The following is a 15794-nucleotide window of genomic DNA, read 5'->3' on the forward strand; positions in this document are numbered from 1 at the left end:
CAGGGCTCTGCTCTGTGCTCACTGCACAGCATGATCAGGCTCACAGAGGCACCTTGCCCTGCCGCTCCACTCAGGCTTCAGCGCCCTAAAGTGCTTTCATATGGAGGACTCCGAGCTCTCCCGGCCTCTGCTCCACATAGCTCTCAGCTCCCCTTGGCCCTGATTATCACAGGAGCTCAGAGAGCACCCTACTGTAAGTGAAGAGGCCCCAGTTATCTCGTCCCCACCCAGGAGACTACCCCTTCCCTGGAGGGCTTGAAGTTACTGAGCCTATGAGTAACCACTCTGGACCATCTGCATCACAGCCAGGCCCTTCCCCTCCCTGTGAAGACTCAGAGACGGTTAAGTTCCCATAAGCTCCTCCGGTCCAGCCCAGGTGTCTAAGGAGACTTCACATCCAGGCCTGAGCTGGTGTCTGCACGGGAAGAAGTTTCCCCTTCTTACAGCACCCCATTGTGGTGTTTTATTCCTGCAGCTGCTCTGTCAGTTGCCTTCCAACTCCTCTGCTGGCTGGGAAACTTGGTTGCCATGGCAACATCACTCACCTCTCCAGGGCTCCCTGGGAGGCAGAAGGAGAGTGCCCCTCCTGCCCCTCCATCCCTCAGACTGCTCAGAGATCCTCAAGGGATGACCGGGGCCTGCAGAATTGGGGTTCAGGAAGTTTTAGAGCTGAGGTCCTTTATAACTGATTTTCATTTCTACCAAGCAGGCATCCTTCATAGGGAATGAAAGAACAATTCCCAGGTCCTAGGAATTCCTCAGGCCCCAGCTGCTGGGAAGATGATAATTCACTTTATTTGCACTCATTTTGGATCATTTCAGTTCAATTGAGCAAACATCTATTGAGTAATTCCTTTTTGCCAGGACTGAATAGCTGTGACCCCTACCTTCAAGGAGTTTCAGATGCAGTGGGAAATGGGAGATGGACACTCACAAAGGCACAGGTCCCCAGACCCTTGAGACAAGATGTGTTTAGATTTCAGAACTTTTCAGATACTGGAAAGGTCATGTCCTGCTTATACTATACATTAAATAACATTTCAGATGGGGCTTGGGGCTGAACCCCACACTCAAAATCAAATGCATACTTACATTCAGATAGTCACATATTATAAATATCTTCACATCTATCTATTTAGATCAGATTTTGCCACTAAATGAGTTTGATGAAACCATCCACTGTCAGAACTTTTGAGATTTTGAAACTGAGAATAAAGGATTGTGACTTTCTCTAAGAATTTTTTTTAGGAGAAGTTTCTTCATATTGGGGTTTACCTGGTGGCTCAGACAGTAAAAGCGTTTGCCTGCAATGCGGGAGACCTGGGTTTGATCCCTGGGTCAGGAAGATACCCTGGAGAAGGAAATGGCAACCCACTCCAGTACTCTTGCCTGGAAAATTCCATGGATGGAGTAGCCTGGTGGGCTACAGTCCATGGGGACGCAAAGAGTCAGACACAACTGAGCGACTTCACTTTCACTTTTCTCCATATTGAGACCTGGCAAAAAAGACCTAGCTTGGGGCAGAAGCAGGCTAGGAAGTCAGAGAACAGGGGAATTGATCTTTCCAGCATAGAGCTGGCTCAGAACCACAGTGGGATGTGAGTATCGAGAGGGAGCGGTGCTTTCTTGCCAATGGGCAAGAACTGAGCTGGGCACTGGAGGATCAGTAGGAGTTTTCCAGACAGAAGGGCAAGAGAAGACATAGACCATGGTAGTTTATGGGTGCTAAAGTACTCTTTCTCAGAAAAGTGTTTTCAAACGAATAGAATTGCATAGATAGGATGCAGAGGGAAACCAATTATATGAAAATGAGACAGGAAAGGGGCAGGGCACCTTTAAAAAGAATGACATAGCCCGAGGACACTACATAAACCGATTAGAATGAACTAGATCTAAGATGGCAGAAAAGCCGCCTTCCACTTGACCTTGAGCCCCGGTTTATGCTTATTGTAACACATTGCTAGCTAATTTACACACCCCAGGCACCATGACGGTTCCAAGGACAACCACAAAAGGTCAAAAAGTGGGCAGTGGTCCAATTTCCAAAAATCCCCATCCCTTCCCTAATCCCATCCTTTCTCCCAAATTGGTCTTCCTCAATGGCTATGCAGGAGATATAGGAGGTGTAAGGTCCATCCCTGGGTCAGGAAGAAACCCTGGAAAAGGAAATGGCAACCCACTCCAGTATGTTTGTCGGAAAAATGGACAAAGGAGCCTGGTGGCTACAGTCAACAGGGCTGCAGAGTCAGGTGCAACTGACCACCCATGCATCCCCCAAATTGCTGGAATACTCCTCCCACTCATTAGCCTATGAAATTACCCACCTCGATAAAAACTGGCCACCCCTTACCCTGGAGCTTCTCTTGCCTTCCAAGATGGCCCGCACTCTGCCTATGGAGTGTGTTTCCTCTGTGAGTAAAACTTCTTTCACTTCACTATGGCTCGCTCTTGAATTCTCTCCTGTGCGAAGCCAGGAGCCCACACTTGGCAGCCATCCCAGGGTCTCTGACATGACCCGGAATGTGACCCATGCTTTTGAGCTCCACACTCTTTCCTGTGACAGACATGCAGTTAAAATATTTTGATAGTGATATATAAATATACATATTTCTTTATTAATGTACTCAATAGCCAGACCTAGGATCAGGTCTAACTACTAGTGTAATTTCGAAGTAATTATGAATATGAATGGTATTTCAAGATCTCTGCATTACTATAATATGATCTGAAAACACTTGTGATGTCTATCAATGACAGAGTCGCAGTTACTGTTAATATACTGTGGTTTATGGCCTCTATTCCAAATTGAAGGGGATGCTAAATTTCAGTTAGGGGTTAGAGAAAATAATGCCATTTTTCTTCCCCCAAACGTTCACAGACCACTGACTTCTGCCCATAGATCTCAGGCAGCAGGGTTAAGACTGCTGGTCTAGTTAGAGAGACCAGTTTGGAACAGGCTCAGATAAGAAATTGCGGGGTGTGAACCAGGTGAGCTTGTGTGAAATGAGAGGAGAGGTGATGGAAGAAAGGGCTGGAAGGGTCATATCTTGAGAAGATCAGACCTGTCTGGATTTTACTTGTTCATCAGAAGACATTTTTTGATAATGAAATTTTAATTTTTATAATGATGTGTTATGAAAGGAATACATGCCCATTTATGTTAGAAAGTAGACAGAAGGAGAAAAGAGCATCACTTAGTGTTCCACTGGTCAAGGCAATCTCTATTGCCATCTCGGTTAGTCACTCGTGGCTGAGGGAGGTGGTGTGGCGCGGTGGTTAAGGAACCAACCCCGGAGTCAGGAGTCGGGGGTTTGAATCCTGACTCTACCCCTTAACTTTCCTGTTTTCTTATCTGTAAAATGAAGGTGAGATAGATAGGATCTCTCTCATCAGGTTGTTTCCAGAATTAAGTAAGTCAACTCATATAAAGTGCTTAGAATGGGCCATAATTAGCACTTAATAAATATGGGCTTTAATAACCTCTTCTTCCAATCACTCCTCAGTGCCTCACTATTTTCTGTATTTGCTTACTTGTAACCTTCATATAGATACACATATAATTTTATATCCTGCTTCTTTCTCTTAATATTATTACATAAATATTTTTAATACTATTATAAACTGTTCATAAGCATTTTAAATGCCTAAGTAATATTCCACTTGGGTATATGACCCACACTTTAGATAACTATTTCCTGATGATGGGACATTTAGTTTATTTCCACTTTTCTGTGGTTAGAGTTGAGTGGGCTTCAGTGTGGTTCAATGGCTATTTATTGAGCACATAACTCTTGATCCCACCCTGCTCGGTGTGGAGGGCACAGAGATAAATAAGACAAGCTTGCTGGCCTGTAGGAGCACACAGACATACGTTTAGGATTATAATTGGCCTCAGTTTGGAGAGCGGATTGGAAATGAAGAATCCAGAGACAGCCTTTAGGAGGCAGATAGTAGAAGGGCTGACGGAACTGACAGTGGGAGTGAGAAGGAGAGGATGGTGGGGGATGAGCCGGTCAAATGGTCAGAACCTGGCTGCTGGCTGTTGTAGCTCGTGAGTAGATTCAGTGAGAGAAGGCAAAGAAGAATCAGAGACCATGATTTGAACTTCAGAAGCTAAGGGGTGGTGGGGAAGGGGATGGTAAAATGAAGTAGTTAGGAGTTTGGGCTCGATGCCCAAAGTGAAAGTGTTACTCACTCAATCATGTCCGACTCTTTGCGACCCCACAGACTATAGCCTGCCAGGCTCCTCTGTCCATGGAGTTCTGCGGGTAAGAATGCTGGAGTGGGTTGCCATTTTCTTCTCCAGGGGAGTCTTCCAGACCCAGGGATCGAATCTGGGCCTCCTGCATTGCAAGAAAATTCTTTACTGTCTGAGTCCCCAGGGAAACCCAGATGGAGCTTTAAATTCAAGCCTGGCCCTATCATATATGACCTGTGTGACCTTGATCAAGCTACTTAAATTTTCTAAGCCTCAGTTTCCCCATCTGTAAAGTGGGGATACTAATGAATCTTCCTAGAAGCATGGTGATCAAGTCAGATTATATGTGAAGAGTATATAACAGACATGATGTATTGGGAATAATCGTAAGAGTCCTGTGGCACATCAGTACCACTCTAAGCGTGTGTGTGTGCTCAGTCATGTCCGACTCTTTGCGACCCCACGGACTGTAGTCCACCAGACTCCTCTGTCCATGGGATGTTCCCAGAAAGAATACCATGCTAAATACTTTGTATGTATTAATTCACCTTAATGCTCACAACATCCCTACAGGAGAGGCGCTCTCAGCGTCTCAGTTCTATAGATGAGGAAGAAGGCTCGGGGAGTTTGGGTAACTTGCTTAAGGTCTCACAGCTAGTCAGCAAGTGATCCAGCCAAGACTCATACCCAGATAGGCTTGCATCAGAGCCCATGCTCCTAAGGACTGTGCTTTCTCTCTCTCTGCCTCCCTCTGTCCATGCTTAGTGCAGGACACCAGAGGCAACACCCTGCGGCAACACCCAGCAGGCGTTTGGAACTTGTTTTAAACCCAGGACATCTGTCAGAGTGTAGGATCCCCTGGGCAGAGATGAGTGGAGGCCGCAGGTAAGGATGAGATTGCCCAGGGAGAGTGAGGCATGGACAAAATCTAAATTTAGTGGGTAGCAGAGGGAAGAGGAGTTGGCCAAGGAAGTGAGAAAGACCTGTCAGAAAAGCAGATGAGAAGCAGGACCAGAAGATATCATGAAATTCAAAAGAACAAATGTAAGTAGCATCAAATGCAGCAAAAGAGAGATAAGAACTGCTAAGAGGTCCTTGGTGACCGTGGGGAAGCAGGTACAGCAGAATGACAAGGCGTGGGGACCTGGACTGTAAGAAGCTGAACAGAGATGGGCGAAGTGTCTACAAGGAGGAGGGCAGACACGGAAGGTGGCTGCGAGCAAGTGGGACGGTCACAGCAGACTTGAATTCCAACACTGACTCTGACTTTTATCAGGTGTGTGACTTTATGGGTGTCGCTTAACATCCCTCAGATGCTGTTTCCTTATTGTTAAAGTCAGGAACTGAGCTTCAGCCCTGGGGCTGCTGGAATTTGATGGAATTTGACGGCCAGTGAACTCAGAGCTCCTCCCTGGCAGTAAGAGTTGAATTGGCTGAGATCACGTGCTCTAACTTCCGTGGAAGTAGCTTGAACTTTGATGAGCGTTCTCCAAAGGTAAATCTCGCCCTGGACTTCCCTGGTGGTCCAGTGGCTGAGACTCCACGCTCCTAATGCAGGGGGCCTGGGTTCCATTCCTAGTCAGGGAACTAGGAATGCTACATGCCACAACTAAAGATCCTGCATGCTGCAATGAAGATCGAAGATCCCACGTGCTACAACTAAGACCCGGTATACTTGGATAAAATAAAATAAATACTTAAAAAAAAAAAAACAATGGTAAAGCGTGCCCATAGTCTCTGGGGATGGTTCTGACAGTACTGATGTTGTATTGATTGGACCCCTGCCTGTGCCTTGGGCTGAGAGAAGACCCCCCCACTGATCTGTTCTTTGTGTGATAAACCACGGCACCAGGATTTGAACCCTGGTGCTCTACCCACCCCCGGTGCCCATGAGAGCCAGGACTGGCTGTGTGGGCCAGTGGTTAGGACTCTGCTTTAGGAGAGAGAGCATCCAGGTTGCAGGTGTGGCTTTGCAGTTGACTCCATGAGGATCCTTGGGCTGATTCCTTAACCTCAGTGTGCTGTGACGCTTTTTAAATTTTTGTTTATTAATTTTTGGCTGCACTGAGTTTTCATCACTGTGCATAGGCTTTCTCTAGTCATGGCAAGCGAGGGCTAACCTCCAGTTGTGGTGTGCGAGCTTCTCATTCTGGTGGCTCCTTTTGTGGCACGGGCTCAGTTGTTGTGGCTCATGGGCCTAGTTGCCCCAGAGAATCTGGGATCTTCCTGGACCAGGGATCGAACCCGTGTCCTCTGCACTGGCAGGCGGATTCTTCTTCACTGGACCACCAGGGAAGTCCCTGCCCTGGCTCTTGATGTTGAGTAGGAGGAAAATGTGCCCAGAGTCAGGCTTTGAGTTTTGTGGGGAAGGACGTCTTACAGTACAGCTGGGAATCACGGGGCATAATCTGAGGGGCGGCTCTTTGGTTCTCATATCACTGTGTGTGTCTTGAGAATTGTCCTACATTCTCTGTCCATCTGTTTTATCCTTTTTCCCTCACTTCCTTTCTCAATCTATAGCATTTTAAAATCTTACATTCTCTCCTCTTCTGACCACGTGCCTCATCTACCCAGTGATTCATTCAACAAACTTGAAATAGGCCCCTAGAAAAAACATCATGCTAGAGACAGGGAAGCATCAAATGGGGATTGAGAGATAAATACGGCTCAGCTCTGCCTTAAAGGGGTTTTACATCTTGTGAGAGGGGTAACACATCTCAACAGCAAACCGAAACTGACCCACTTACAAGTGTCTTAGAACCAGGGGACAGTCCATGGGCCTTGGAGCCCTGGGGAGGATGAATTCCACGTAAAGGAGGTAGGAAGGGGTAAGGAGGAGGTCGCATTTGACATGCTCCTTGACATGTGAGTGAGTGAGCATCCAGGGGAGAGGAGTGAAGAGTGTCTCCCCGGGAGAGGTACAAGGTCATAGAGCGTGCTGGTTGGTCAGGAAAGCACCTGTTGGATTCAGGGAAGGTGGGGGGCGGGTTGGGTCAGGCTCCAGGCCGGGTGAAAGGAGAGTGGTGTTGAAAGATGGGGCTCCTCTCTGGCACCCTCTCTTGTTCTTCTGCTCTCTCTCCTGCTCCCCTTAACCTTCACGGAGCCGCTTTCTTCTCTCTGCCTGCAGCATCCTCACTGTCTTCCATCTCTCTGCTTGTCTGCCTTTCCTCCTCTCTAGACTCTCTTCCAGGGAGGTGGGGAGTGATAGATTGGACGCCGGCTGGCTGTTCTGTGAACTGAGCCCTCGGCCCCTGCAGCAGCCGTGTCCGGGCTCCCAGCACCCATCCTGCAGGCCAGGCCAGGGGAGGGCGGGGGAGCGACGTGCAGGTTTCCACCATGCACTTCCGTCCTTCGGTGACAGCCCAGACAATTTATACATCCTGTTGGCGGAGGCCATATGTTGAAATAACCTAGGTCATTTCCTCATTTAATACCATCCATAAACTCTAATAAAAATGTCCAGGAGCCCAGTGGTCCAGGGGAGGAGAGGCACTGGGTTTGGAAGGGTGGGAGGGGGACCAGGATGCGGGTGGGTGGGAGGTGAGGGTCCCTCAGGGGAAGATCAGAGGACTTGAGGCTGAAGCCCACGCCCCACCTGATGAGAATCTTGTTTCCTTTCCTGCTCCCCTCGCTCTGTCCTGCTGCTGGCTGCAGTGTGTCAGATTCTCCCCAAGGGTGTGGTCGCTGTCCTGGGACCATCCTCCAGCCCAGCCTCCAGCTCCATCATCAGCAACATCTGTGGGGAGAAGGAGGTGAGTGCTGGGCCGGGCTGGGGGCACTCTCTGTGGGCTGGCAGCCTGTGCCTGGAGCCCAGAGAGATCCTGGACTCCTAAGGGCGGGTGGTGTCACTAATAACAACCATACAAATAATAGAAGTGGGCCTTGGTAGGCACTTACTTTCTTCAGTTTGTTTGGATGGAGGGGACTCAGAGAAAAAGTTTCATAACAAGGCATTCAAGCTGAGCTCTTCCAAGTCTTGGGGCCCTGTGGCGGGCAGGGCAGAGGGGGTCCCTTGGTGGCTGAGGGTAGAAGGAGAGGCTGGGGAGGGTTGTCCAGGGGAGGCAGAGAGGGCTAAAGTCTGAGCCCCACAGGAACGCTCCAGAATATCTGTTTAGATATTGGGATTCTGGGGAGGAATGCCTTTGGGGCCAAGGCCTTGCTACATTTGGGGGCTTCCCTGGTGGTTCAGATGGTAAAGAATTTGCCTATGATGCAGGAGATCCAGGTTTGATCCCTGGCTTGGGAAGATCCCCTGGAGAAGGGCTTGGCAATCCACTCCAGTATTTTTGCCTGGAGAATCCCATGGACAGAGGAGCCTAGTGGGCTATAGTCCATGAGTCACAGAGAGTCAGACTCGATGGAGTGACTAACAGTTCCACTTGCTACATTCTAGTGCTGAAATGCAGTTTGAAATCTTACTTCTATTTCATAAGTTCTCTTAAAAAGAGATTTTATTTTGCTTTCTTCTTCATTCACCAATTCCAATGCTTATTTCTCTAAAGTGTTAGGTCCATTCCCTCTAGTTCTCATTCCCCGGGAGATAAAAATGCTCAGTTCTTAGGGAAATGACAGGGCAAAGCTTTGGACTGTATTTGTGCACTAAATCTTTATTCTAAAAAAGAAAATGGAAACTTTTTAAATGAGAATTATTTACACCTACATTAAAATCTTAATGAGTAAAATAATGTAAAAGAGAGAAAAAGAAGATGCTTGGGCATGAGTTTCTGAGAGAGAGCTTGCTCCCTGTTCCAACAACTCTCTCCCTCCTTTACCCAAAGGAGAAAACAAACTGGAACCTTCAGTGATTCTACTGCTGGAAACTTTCCTAGTCCATCTTGGAATCAATCAGTCCTTCCCCTTCAGATATATTCCTGGGAGATGATGGCAAAGTGACAGTGTAGCCTTCCAAAGGACTTCTAGACAGGTCCTTTGGGGACAGATGGACTTGATGGTCAGGAGCTGGGGAGGGGGCAGAGCAGAGGGACTGGGGAATGGAAGGGTCAGACTTGCACCTGTTATAGGAGCCTGGAAGCTCAGACTTCTGGAAGCTTGAGAGGGTCCTGTTCTTACAGCAGGATGGGGCACCTGCTTCGTGAGTTGCCCTCACGGGGACAGTGGAGCCACAGACTGGCCTCTGCCCACCCCAAGAGGCTCTCTGGAAGCCACTTCCTTGATGCCTGCACTTCTGTTACGATCAGAGGGCTTGGTGAGTCCCCAAGGCTTTGAGAAGAATATTAAATCTTCTCTGTGTTATGAGCCCGCTCTAAGAACTGTTACCAGCACAGTAGAATGCCCTGTGGTCCCAGCCCCAGTCCTGCAATGGGTCTTTCTTACCACTCCCTATAGGTGGAGCCCCTGAGCTTCATGCCGGAGGTAAGGTTTGTGCGGAATACTCCCCATCCCTACTCCCAGCCATCCTGAGAGAGGACTCCTGTGCCAGCCCAGGCCAAAAAAAGAGGTTCTGTCCCACCGCAGTCCCTTCCAGCATCTCACAGCCCTCAGCCCCCGTGAGCTGGACCTGATGTTTAATTTAAATCTTTCTCACCGGCTCCAAGTAACAGCTCACATCTATGGCAGGCTGTTACTTCCCGCTCGCTGTGATCTTCACCAAGTGAGGTTGCCAAGCTACCCATTGTCTCTTGTCTTCTCTCTCTCTCTTTTTTTTCTCCCCTCTCCCTCCTCCCCAGCACTTTCATCACTGTCCCCTGAAGTCATCTCCCCCCTCCCCAGTCTCCACTCCAGAATGGCTTCCTTTTGGGGTTCAGTGGTTATTTTATCTCGGTGAACACATCCTTTAACCCTGCTTGGCATTTCAGGCCGGAGGCGGAGAGCCCGAGTTGCACCCATCTTCCCATCCCGCTGCCCGGGACTCCGTGCCATTGACCAGCCAGACAGGCTGTGCTGCCCAGGGAACCGCCAGACAGTTACCTCTCATCTGTCTGGTCATGTTCCTTTCAGAGCAACCTTTCCTTTCCATTCAGATTATGCATTTCTTTTAATATTTTATGAGGCTGAACTGCCTTACACTGATTCCCCTCAGCTTCAGGAAAAAGAAATGGAGTCCTCACTGAGGAGTTCATCCCTTTAAATGCTGCTAACATCCCTGCAGGTCCTGCGGCTGGCGGCTTTCTGCCTCGCTGTTCTTCCCCTCCATGCTGCTCACCTCTTCCCCCGATCCACACCTCCACGGTGATGTCCTAGGATGCATTTGTAATTGCAGATCAATTACCAATTGATTTCTGTCCTAGAGAGAGAGTCAGCAGGTCTGGCCTGGCCATCCCCACCTGGACCCATCAGAGTGTCTGGCTGCTTCCACAGCAGCATTTAAGATGCTGGACTGTGGGAGACTTCCCACCAGCCCCTTCCTAGGGATACCCCTCAGCCCCCACCCCCTGTACAAACAGCCCCAAGAGCTTGTCCAGGAGTTCCTAGATTTGGGAAGAAAGGGGAAAGGGAAGGAGAAAAGGCATTGCCTTTATCCCACATGCTAGGCACTCAGCTAGTACATTCTTCACACACAGGGTCTCAATTTATCCTCCCAAAGCTCAAGAAATACCTGTTGTTTCTCCGTGTGAATGAAACCTAGAGAGGTTAAGCAGTTTGCCCTAAATCACACAGCAGAACCTGATGCAAACCCAAACTCGAAAACTCTTTCTCCTGAGCCTTCACTTTCCTGAGTCTTTTCCTGCTCCATCTCTGGGATCCGCGGATCCATGGGAATCACTAAGGGTGCTTTCTATGGAGGGTAAGTTAGCTGCTGATGGAACCCGGTAGGCTGGATGGCCACACAGGGAGGGCCTTGGGCAGCGATGCTCAAATGTGTGAGCGAGCCAGCCTGGCTACCCTGCCCAGCCCTGGCCTCCAGCTTACCCCTCTGTGAACTTTTTTCCATTCACAGTTCGTTTGTGATTCATTTAAGACAGATTGTAAGGGTTGCAAAATTATCGGTGGGAAGAAAGACCCCTTATGACACACCCCAGGTCAATGTCACATCTGTCATTACTCATCAGGCTCTCTCCCCAGTGCTATGCTTTTCAGTCTTTGCCGGAAAATATTGGTTGCCTTCTCTCTATGGTTAAAGGGCTAATCCTAGTTGAATTCAGGAATTTTCTCCCTAGTTTCTGCTAAATCTTGACCCTCCCCTCATCCCGGTCTCAGGGGAGCTCTGGTCTCTGGCTGACTTCTTCTAGACGCTTAAAAGGATAAGTTAGCAGATTTTTCCAGAGACCATGTCAACATCATCCCAGACTCTGGGCCAGCCCAGACAGAGACAATTTCTGCGATCGTGCCTGAATAACCCAGTCTGGGAACCAACCAATTCACTATCGGGGAGTTCCTCTTGCTGTCTACCCTCAATCTTGCTCACTTTCACGTTAGTTCAAATGTGCGCTCATAGTAACCTGGCCCTTACACTGGGCACCCTAAGTGAGCTTGAGGGATGAGGTTTCAGCCCCATCTCTGGTAGAGATCCAGACAGCCTTTAGCTCTTTTGGCTCTGGGTACCAGGGTGACAGAATGCAATCAAGGTGGATGGCAGCTTATTACATTTTAACTTTCCTATTACCTACCCAATAGCCTAAGCCGCCAATAAAGCAGCCATCACAGCCTGTTAATATCTATTTCTGGGAGAACAGGGGCAGAAGGCAGGGGCAGTGCCTCCCGGAAATGTCAGTAATAGATGCAGAGGGAACCTGACACTGTCCTAATGAAGCCAAAGCAGGTATTTATTTACCTGGCTCCATTCAGAGGCTCTCTAGTCGGTTTCCCAGCGTGCAGCGCTTGCCATCCTCACGTGTGTCTTCAGAGGAACACATGCCAGGCTTTACCCTAGAAATTTTGTCCGGAGCTGGTTTATACATCTGTTGGCTAGACTGGGTTGAAGGGGCCCCTTGGTTAGTCCCCAGGGCAATATATTTCTCTTTTTGCCATCTCTGCTCTGATTCATTAACTACAAATAATATAAGGATTATGCCTTCAAGAGCCCTTTGTCTCGCTGCCTAGCAGGAGGCAGTTCCTCTGAAAATAAAGACCTATTGTTTTGCCTTCTCGAGGCCACAGAACTCCGCTCCACGGTCCACAGTCCATTTATGCAGGTCTCTGGCTGCATGGTTTCCCATCCTGGGTCTCGAGTGTTGTCAGAGATGCCATCTCATCTTCCTCCTATGGCGTGGGTGCCCTGACTCCCACAAGCCCCATCTCTTACCAGGCAAAGGTCTCTCATGGAAGAATCTGCCCTCTGCAGCCTTATCTCACCCGTCCCTCTTTTCTTTCTCTCTCACTTGTTCTCCAATCTTCCCCGCTGCCCGTTTTTTTTTGTTTTTTTTTTTTTGCTCCTGCTCCCAGGTGCCTCATTTCAAAGTGGCCCCAGAGGAGTTTATCAAGTTCCAGTTCCAGAGATTCACAACCCTGAACCTCCACCCCAGCAACACCGACATCAGCGTGGCTGTGGCTGGGGTCCTGAACTTCTTCAACTGCACCACCGCCTGCCTCATCTGTGCCAAAGCAGAATGTAAGTTTCCCCAGGCCGGCTGCGCCCAGACGGTCAGGTCCTGTCTGTGTCAACCCGGCTGGTTTGCCCCTCCCTGGCTGTACACCACACCCCGCCGGGGAGGGCTCTCTCTGATCTTAGAGGCACCGGAGGATTCGGGCCTTGCTGGGTGTCCTTAGCTGTTTGTCCGTCTGTGTATGTGAAAGAGAGAGCAGTCCAGGGGCCCCCTTTGTCAGAAACTCCCCGGCCATGGGCCGAACGAGCTGGTTTACAGGGAGATTGGCCAACCGCCAAGACTTTCTGCATCTGAGAATGCAATTCCCACATTTTCAGCCTCATTGTTAAGGAGCTACAAAGAGAGAGAGAGAGGGAAAATATAAAATTGGATGCATTTGTATTTGATGGGTTGAAGAGCTTCTTTCGTTGGAGAGCAGGTTTTGCTGATGGAACAAGGTTCAAGGTCAATTCCTGGTAAAGTTTTTTTTTTTTTTTCCCTTACAGATGCAGGTTTTAGAAATGTGTTTTCTCTGACTCTCAATTTGCGACATAAATTTAGTGTTTATGAGATTTAGCTAATTTAAGCCAGCACATTCCAGCAGATCTGTGCATCTGCGTGCTCCCATGGCAGCTGTGCACCCACATGCACTCAGGCAGGTGCCGGCCACTGGCCCCCACTGGGGCCCAGAGGGCAAGCCCCCGGCATCTGTGTCCTGCGCGGGTTTTACCGCGCGGGTCTGGGTGGGCTGCCCGGGCAGAGGTGCACCATTCCTGTTCGGCCCTCTATGGCTTCTCAGAACCGCTCGGTGTGGTAAGTCCTTCCTCCAACCTGGAATGCCCACAGCATCTGAAAACAAAAGCCCCCTCTCTGCCAAGGCCCAGACCCGTTTCTTATGGGACCTTTGCACCTCACTGCCCCCACTTATACATTCAATCATTTATTTAATACAAAATGAGTACTTGCTCAGTGCTACCCAAGAAACAAAGTAACTGAGTCCCAGCTATGCATGTTTTTCAAATATATATATATATATATATATATATTGTTTTATTTGGCTGTGGCGGGTCTTAGTTGTGGCAGGTAGGCTGTCTAGTTGCGGTTCATGGGCTTCTCTGTAGCTGTGGCGGGCAGGCTCAGTAGTTGCGGCACGGGCTTAGCTGCCCCGCAGCGTGTAAGATCTTAGTTCCCCAACTAGGGATCAAACTTGCATCCCCTGCATTGGAAGGTGAGTTCTTAGCCACTAGACCACCAGGAAAGTCCCTATGCGTGGTTTTTTTTTTTATGCTTTATTTAATTATTCAACAACTTGGAGGTTTTGGAAATGTTGGAATGTCCCATTTTAAAATTCAATACACTTTAAAATCCAGTTCCTTAGTTTCTCTAGCCACACTTCAAGTGCTCAAAAACCACGTGTGAACAGTGCAGTAGAGAACATTTCCATCCTCACAAAAAGTTCTATTGGACAGCATTGCTTTAGATGATAAGGTTTTGTGGACAAAGCATTTTGTAGCCCCCAAAAGAGAGAGAAATGTTTAGATAACACTTCATTCTATCTCTCCCTCATGGAGAATTTCAGCACACATTACCATGGGCACTCTGAGTTGTCCTGTGGCCAAAACAGCTATTTACCTCAGCATTTTCCAAATAGGTTTGATCATATGCCCCCAAAAGGATGCTGATCTAAAAGCCCACACAGGATGCTAGTATTTGATGGAACACAGTTGGGATACATTGCGTTCCACCAGGTGGCCTTCCTTGCCTGGCATCTTTACACCACTGAAAGGTTTAACAGAATCAAAGATTCTCCCTGGGAAATTTCTGCCACCAGCCCACTCAGGCAGGACTGAACTGGCTCACCCCATGCACCCAGCGGGGATGCTGAAGGACAGGACAGGCTGTAAATATGGCCAGGCAAAGGTTGCTCTGCAGCCCTTGTCTGTGCTGGGTTGCAGTGTCTCACCAACCTGACAGGAAGTCCTTTCTTGTGCCTAGCCACAGTCCCTCTTGCTTTAAAGCTGAGCCCTGTCTCCTCTGCTTCAGCTCTTACTGGGTTTTGGGACGTGAGCTGCTCAGATGTTGGTTAAGCGCCTGCCGTGTGCCGAGCACTATGCTAGATGTGGCTGCCTCCTAGCCCAGGGCGCTTTCCATTGGAACTGACATTCTCTGACATTCAAACAGTTCCTTGCAGATTGCAAAGCACTTTCACTGATGTTTCCCCACTTTACCTCCCTCTTTCCCAGTCATTCCGAGCTGAGCAAAGAGTCTGGGAGCTGCTAAGTGATTTGACTTGAGGTCACACAGCTGGTACATGACACATCTGAGCGGGGGCTCCCTCCTCTCCGGCCCCTCCCACCCTCCTGGGCTGCGCCAGGCTCAGGAGGGCTCAGGGTGGGCCCTGCAGGTCAGGCACAGTGTCCTTGGCGCAGAGATCTCTCTGGGACCGTGCAGCCCCTTCCTCCCTCGAGTGGGTGCGAGACGGCTGAGCACAGACCGCAGTCCTGGAGAGGACGAGTCTGCCCAGGTGCGGGCGGGGCCGGCCCACAGCCCGGGCGGGGCTCATCAACCACAAGTGCCGCCTCTGCTCCGAGGAGAAGAGCTCATCTCTGGAGGCTGCTGAGTGACTGGCCCCACCTCCCAGAGGCGGAAGAAAGTGGGGCAGAGCAGAAGTTCAAGGGCAAAGAGGATTAAAAATCTAATCAAAGGATGAAGAAATGAGGGGCTGAAGGGAAACGCAGCTCAGAGCTTGGGAGGAGACACTCTTCCATCTCCCTTATTAATGCAGGGCCGAGAGACGCTGCAAGTCGAATTAGGAACAGGAATCTAATTCTGTTTTCCTAGCGTCAAAATTAGGCATAACAGAGATCATTCCCTGGGGAATCACGCCGCTTACGCTCCTTCTTCCCCAAAGTAGATTTTTAATAAGCAGGTTTTGGACCAAGTACAGTTGTATTGTGGATTGCATTATTTTTCTTTAATGGGGAAAAAAAAAAAAATTAGAACATCTGCAAGTATCTAGTGCTAGTGAGCTTGAGGGAGGCAAGGTGAGGAGCCCAGGCGTGGCTGTCCCCATCACCCCCACAGGGTTGGGGGAGTTTGCTGTTAGGAGACCT

The 15794-nt window shown here is 49.1% G+C and overlaps 1 protein-coding gene across 1 annotated transcript in view; it reads left to right on the forward strand.

Moving 5' to 3' along the window:
• GRIK4 (glutamate ionotropic receptor kainate type subunit 4) overlaps positions 1-15794 on the forward strand; it is a 227549-nt gene that overhangs the window by 71999 nt on the left and 139756 nt on the right. Inside the window, exons 3-4 of the mRNA XM_061130385.1 lie at positions 7853-7950; positions 12542-12707. Of these exons, the coding sequence (XP_060986368.1) occupies positions 7853-7950; positions 12542-12707 (264 nt within the window). The remainder of the gene's footprint in view (positions 1-7852; positions 7951-12541; positions 12708-15794) is intronic.

The sequence above is a fragment of the Dama dama genome, chromosome 1 (assembly GCF_033118175.1).
Source record: "Dama dama isolate Ldn47 chromosome 1, ASM3311817v1, whole genome shotgun sequence".
In the NCBI taxonomy this organism is placed as follows: Eukaryota; Metazoa; Chordata; class Mammalia; order Artiodactyla; family Cervidae; genus Dama; species Dama dama.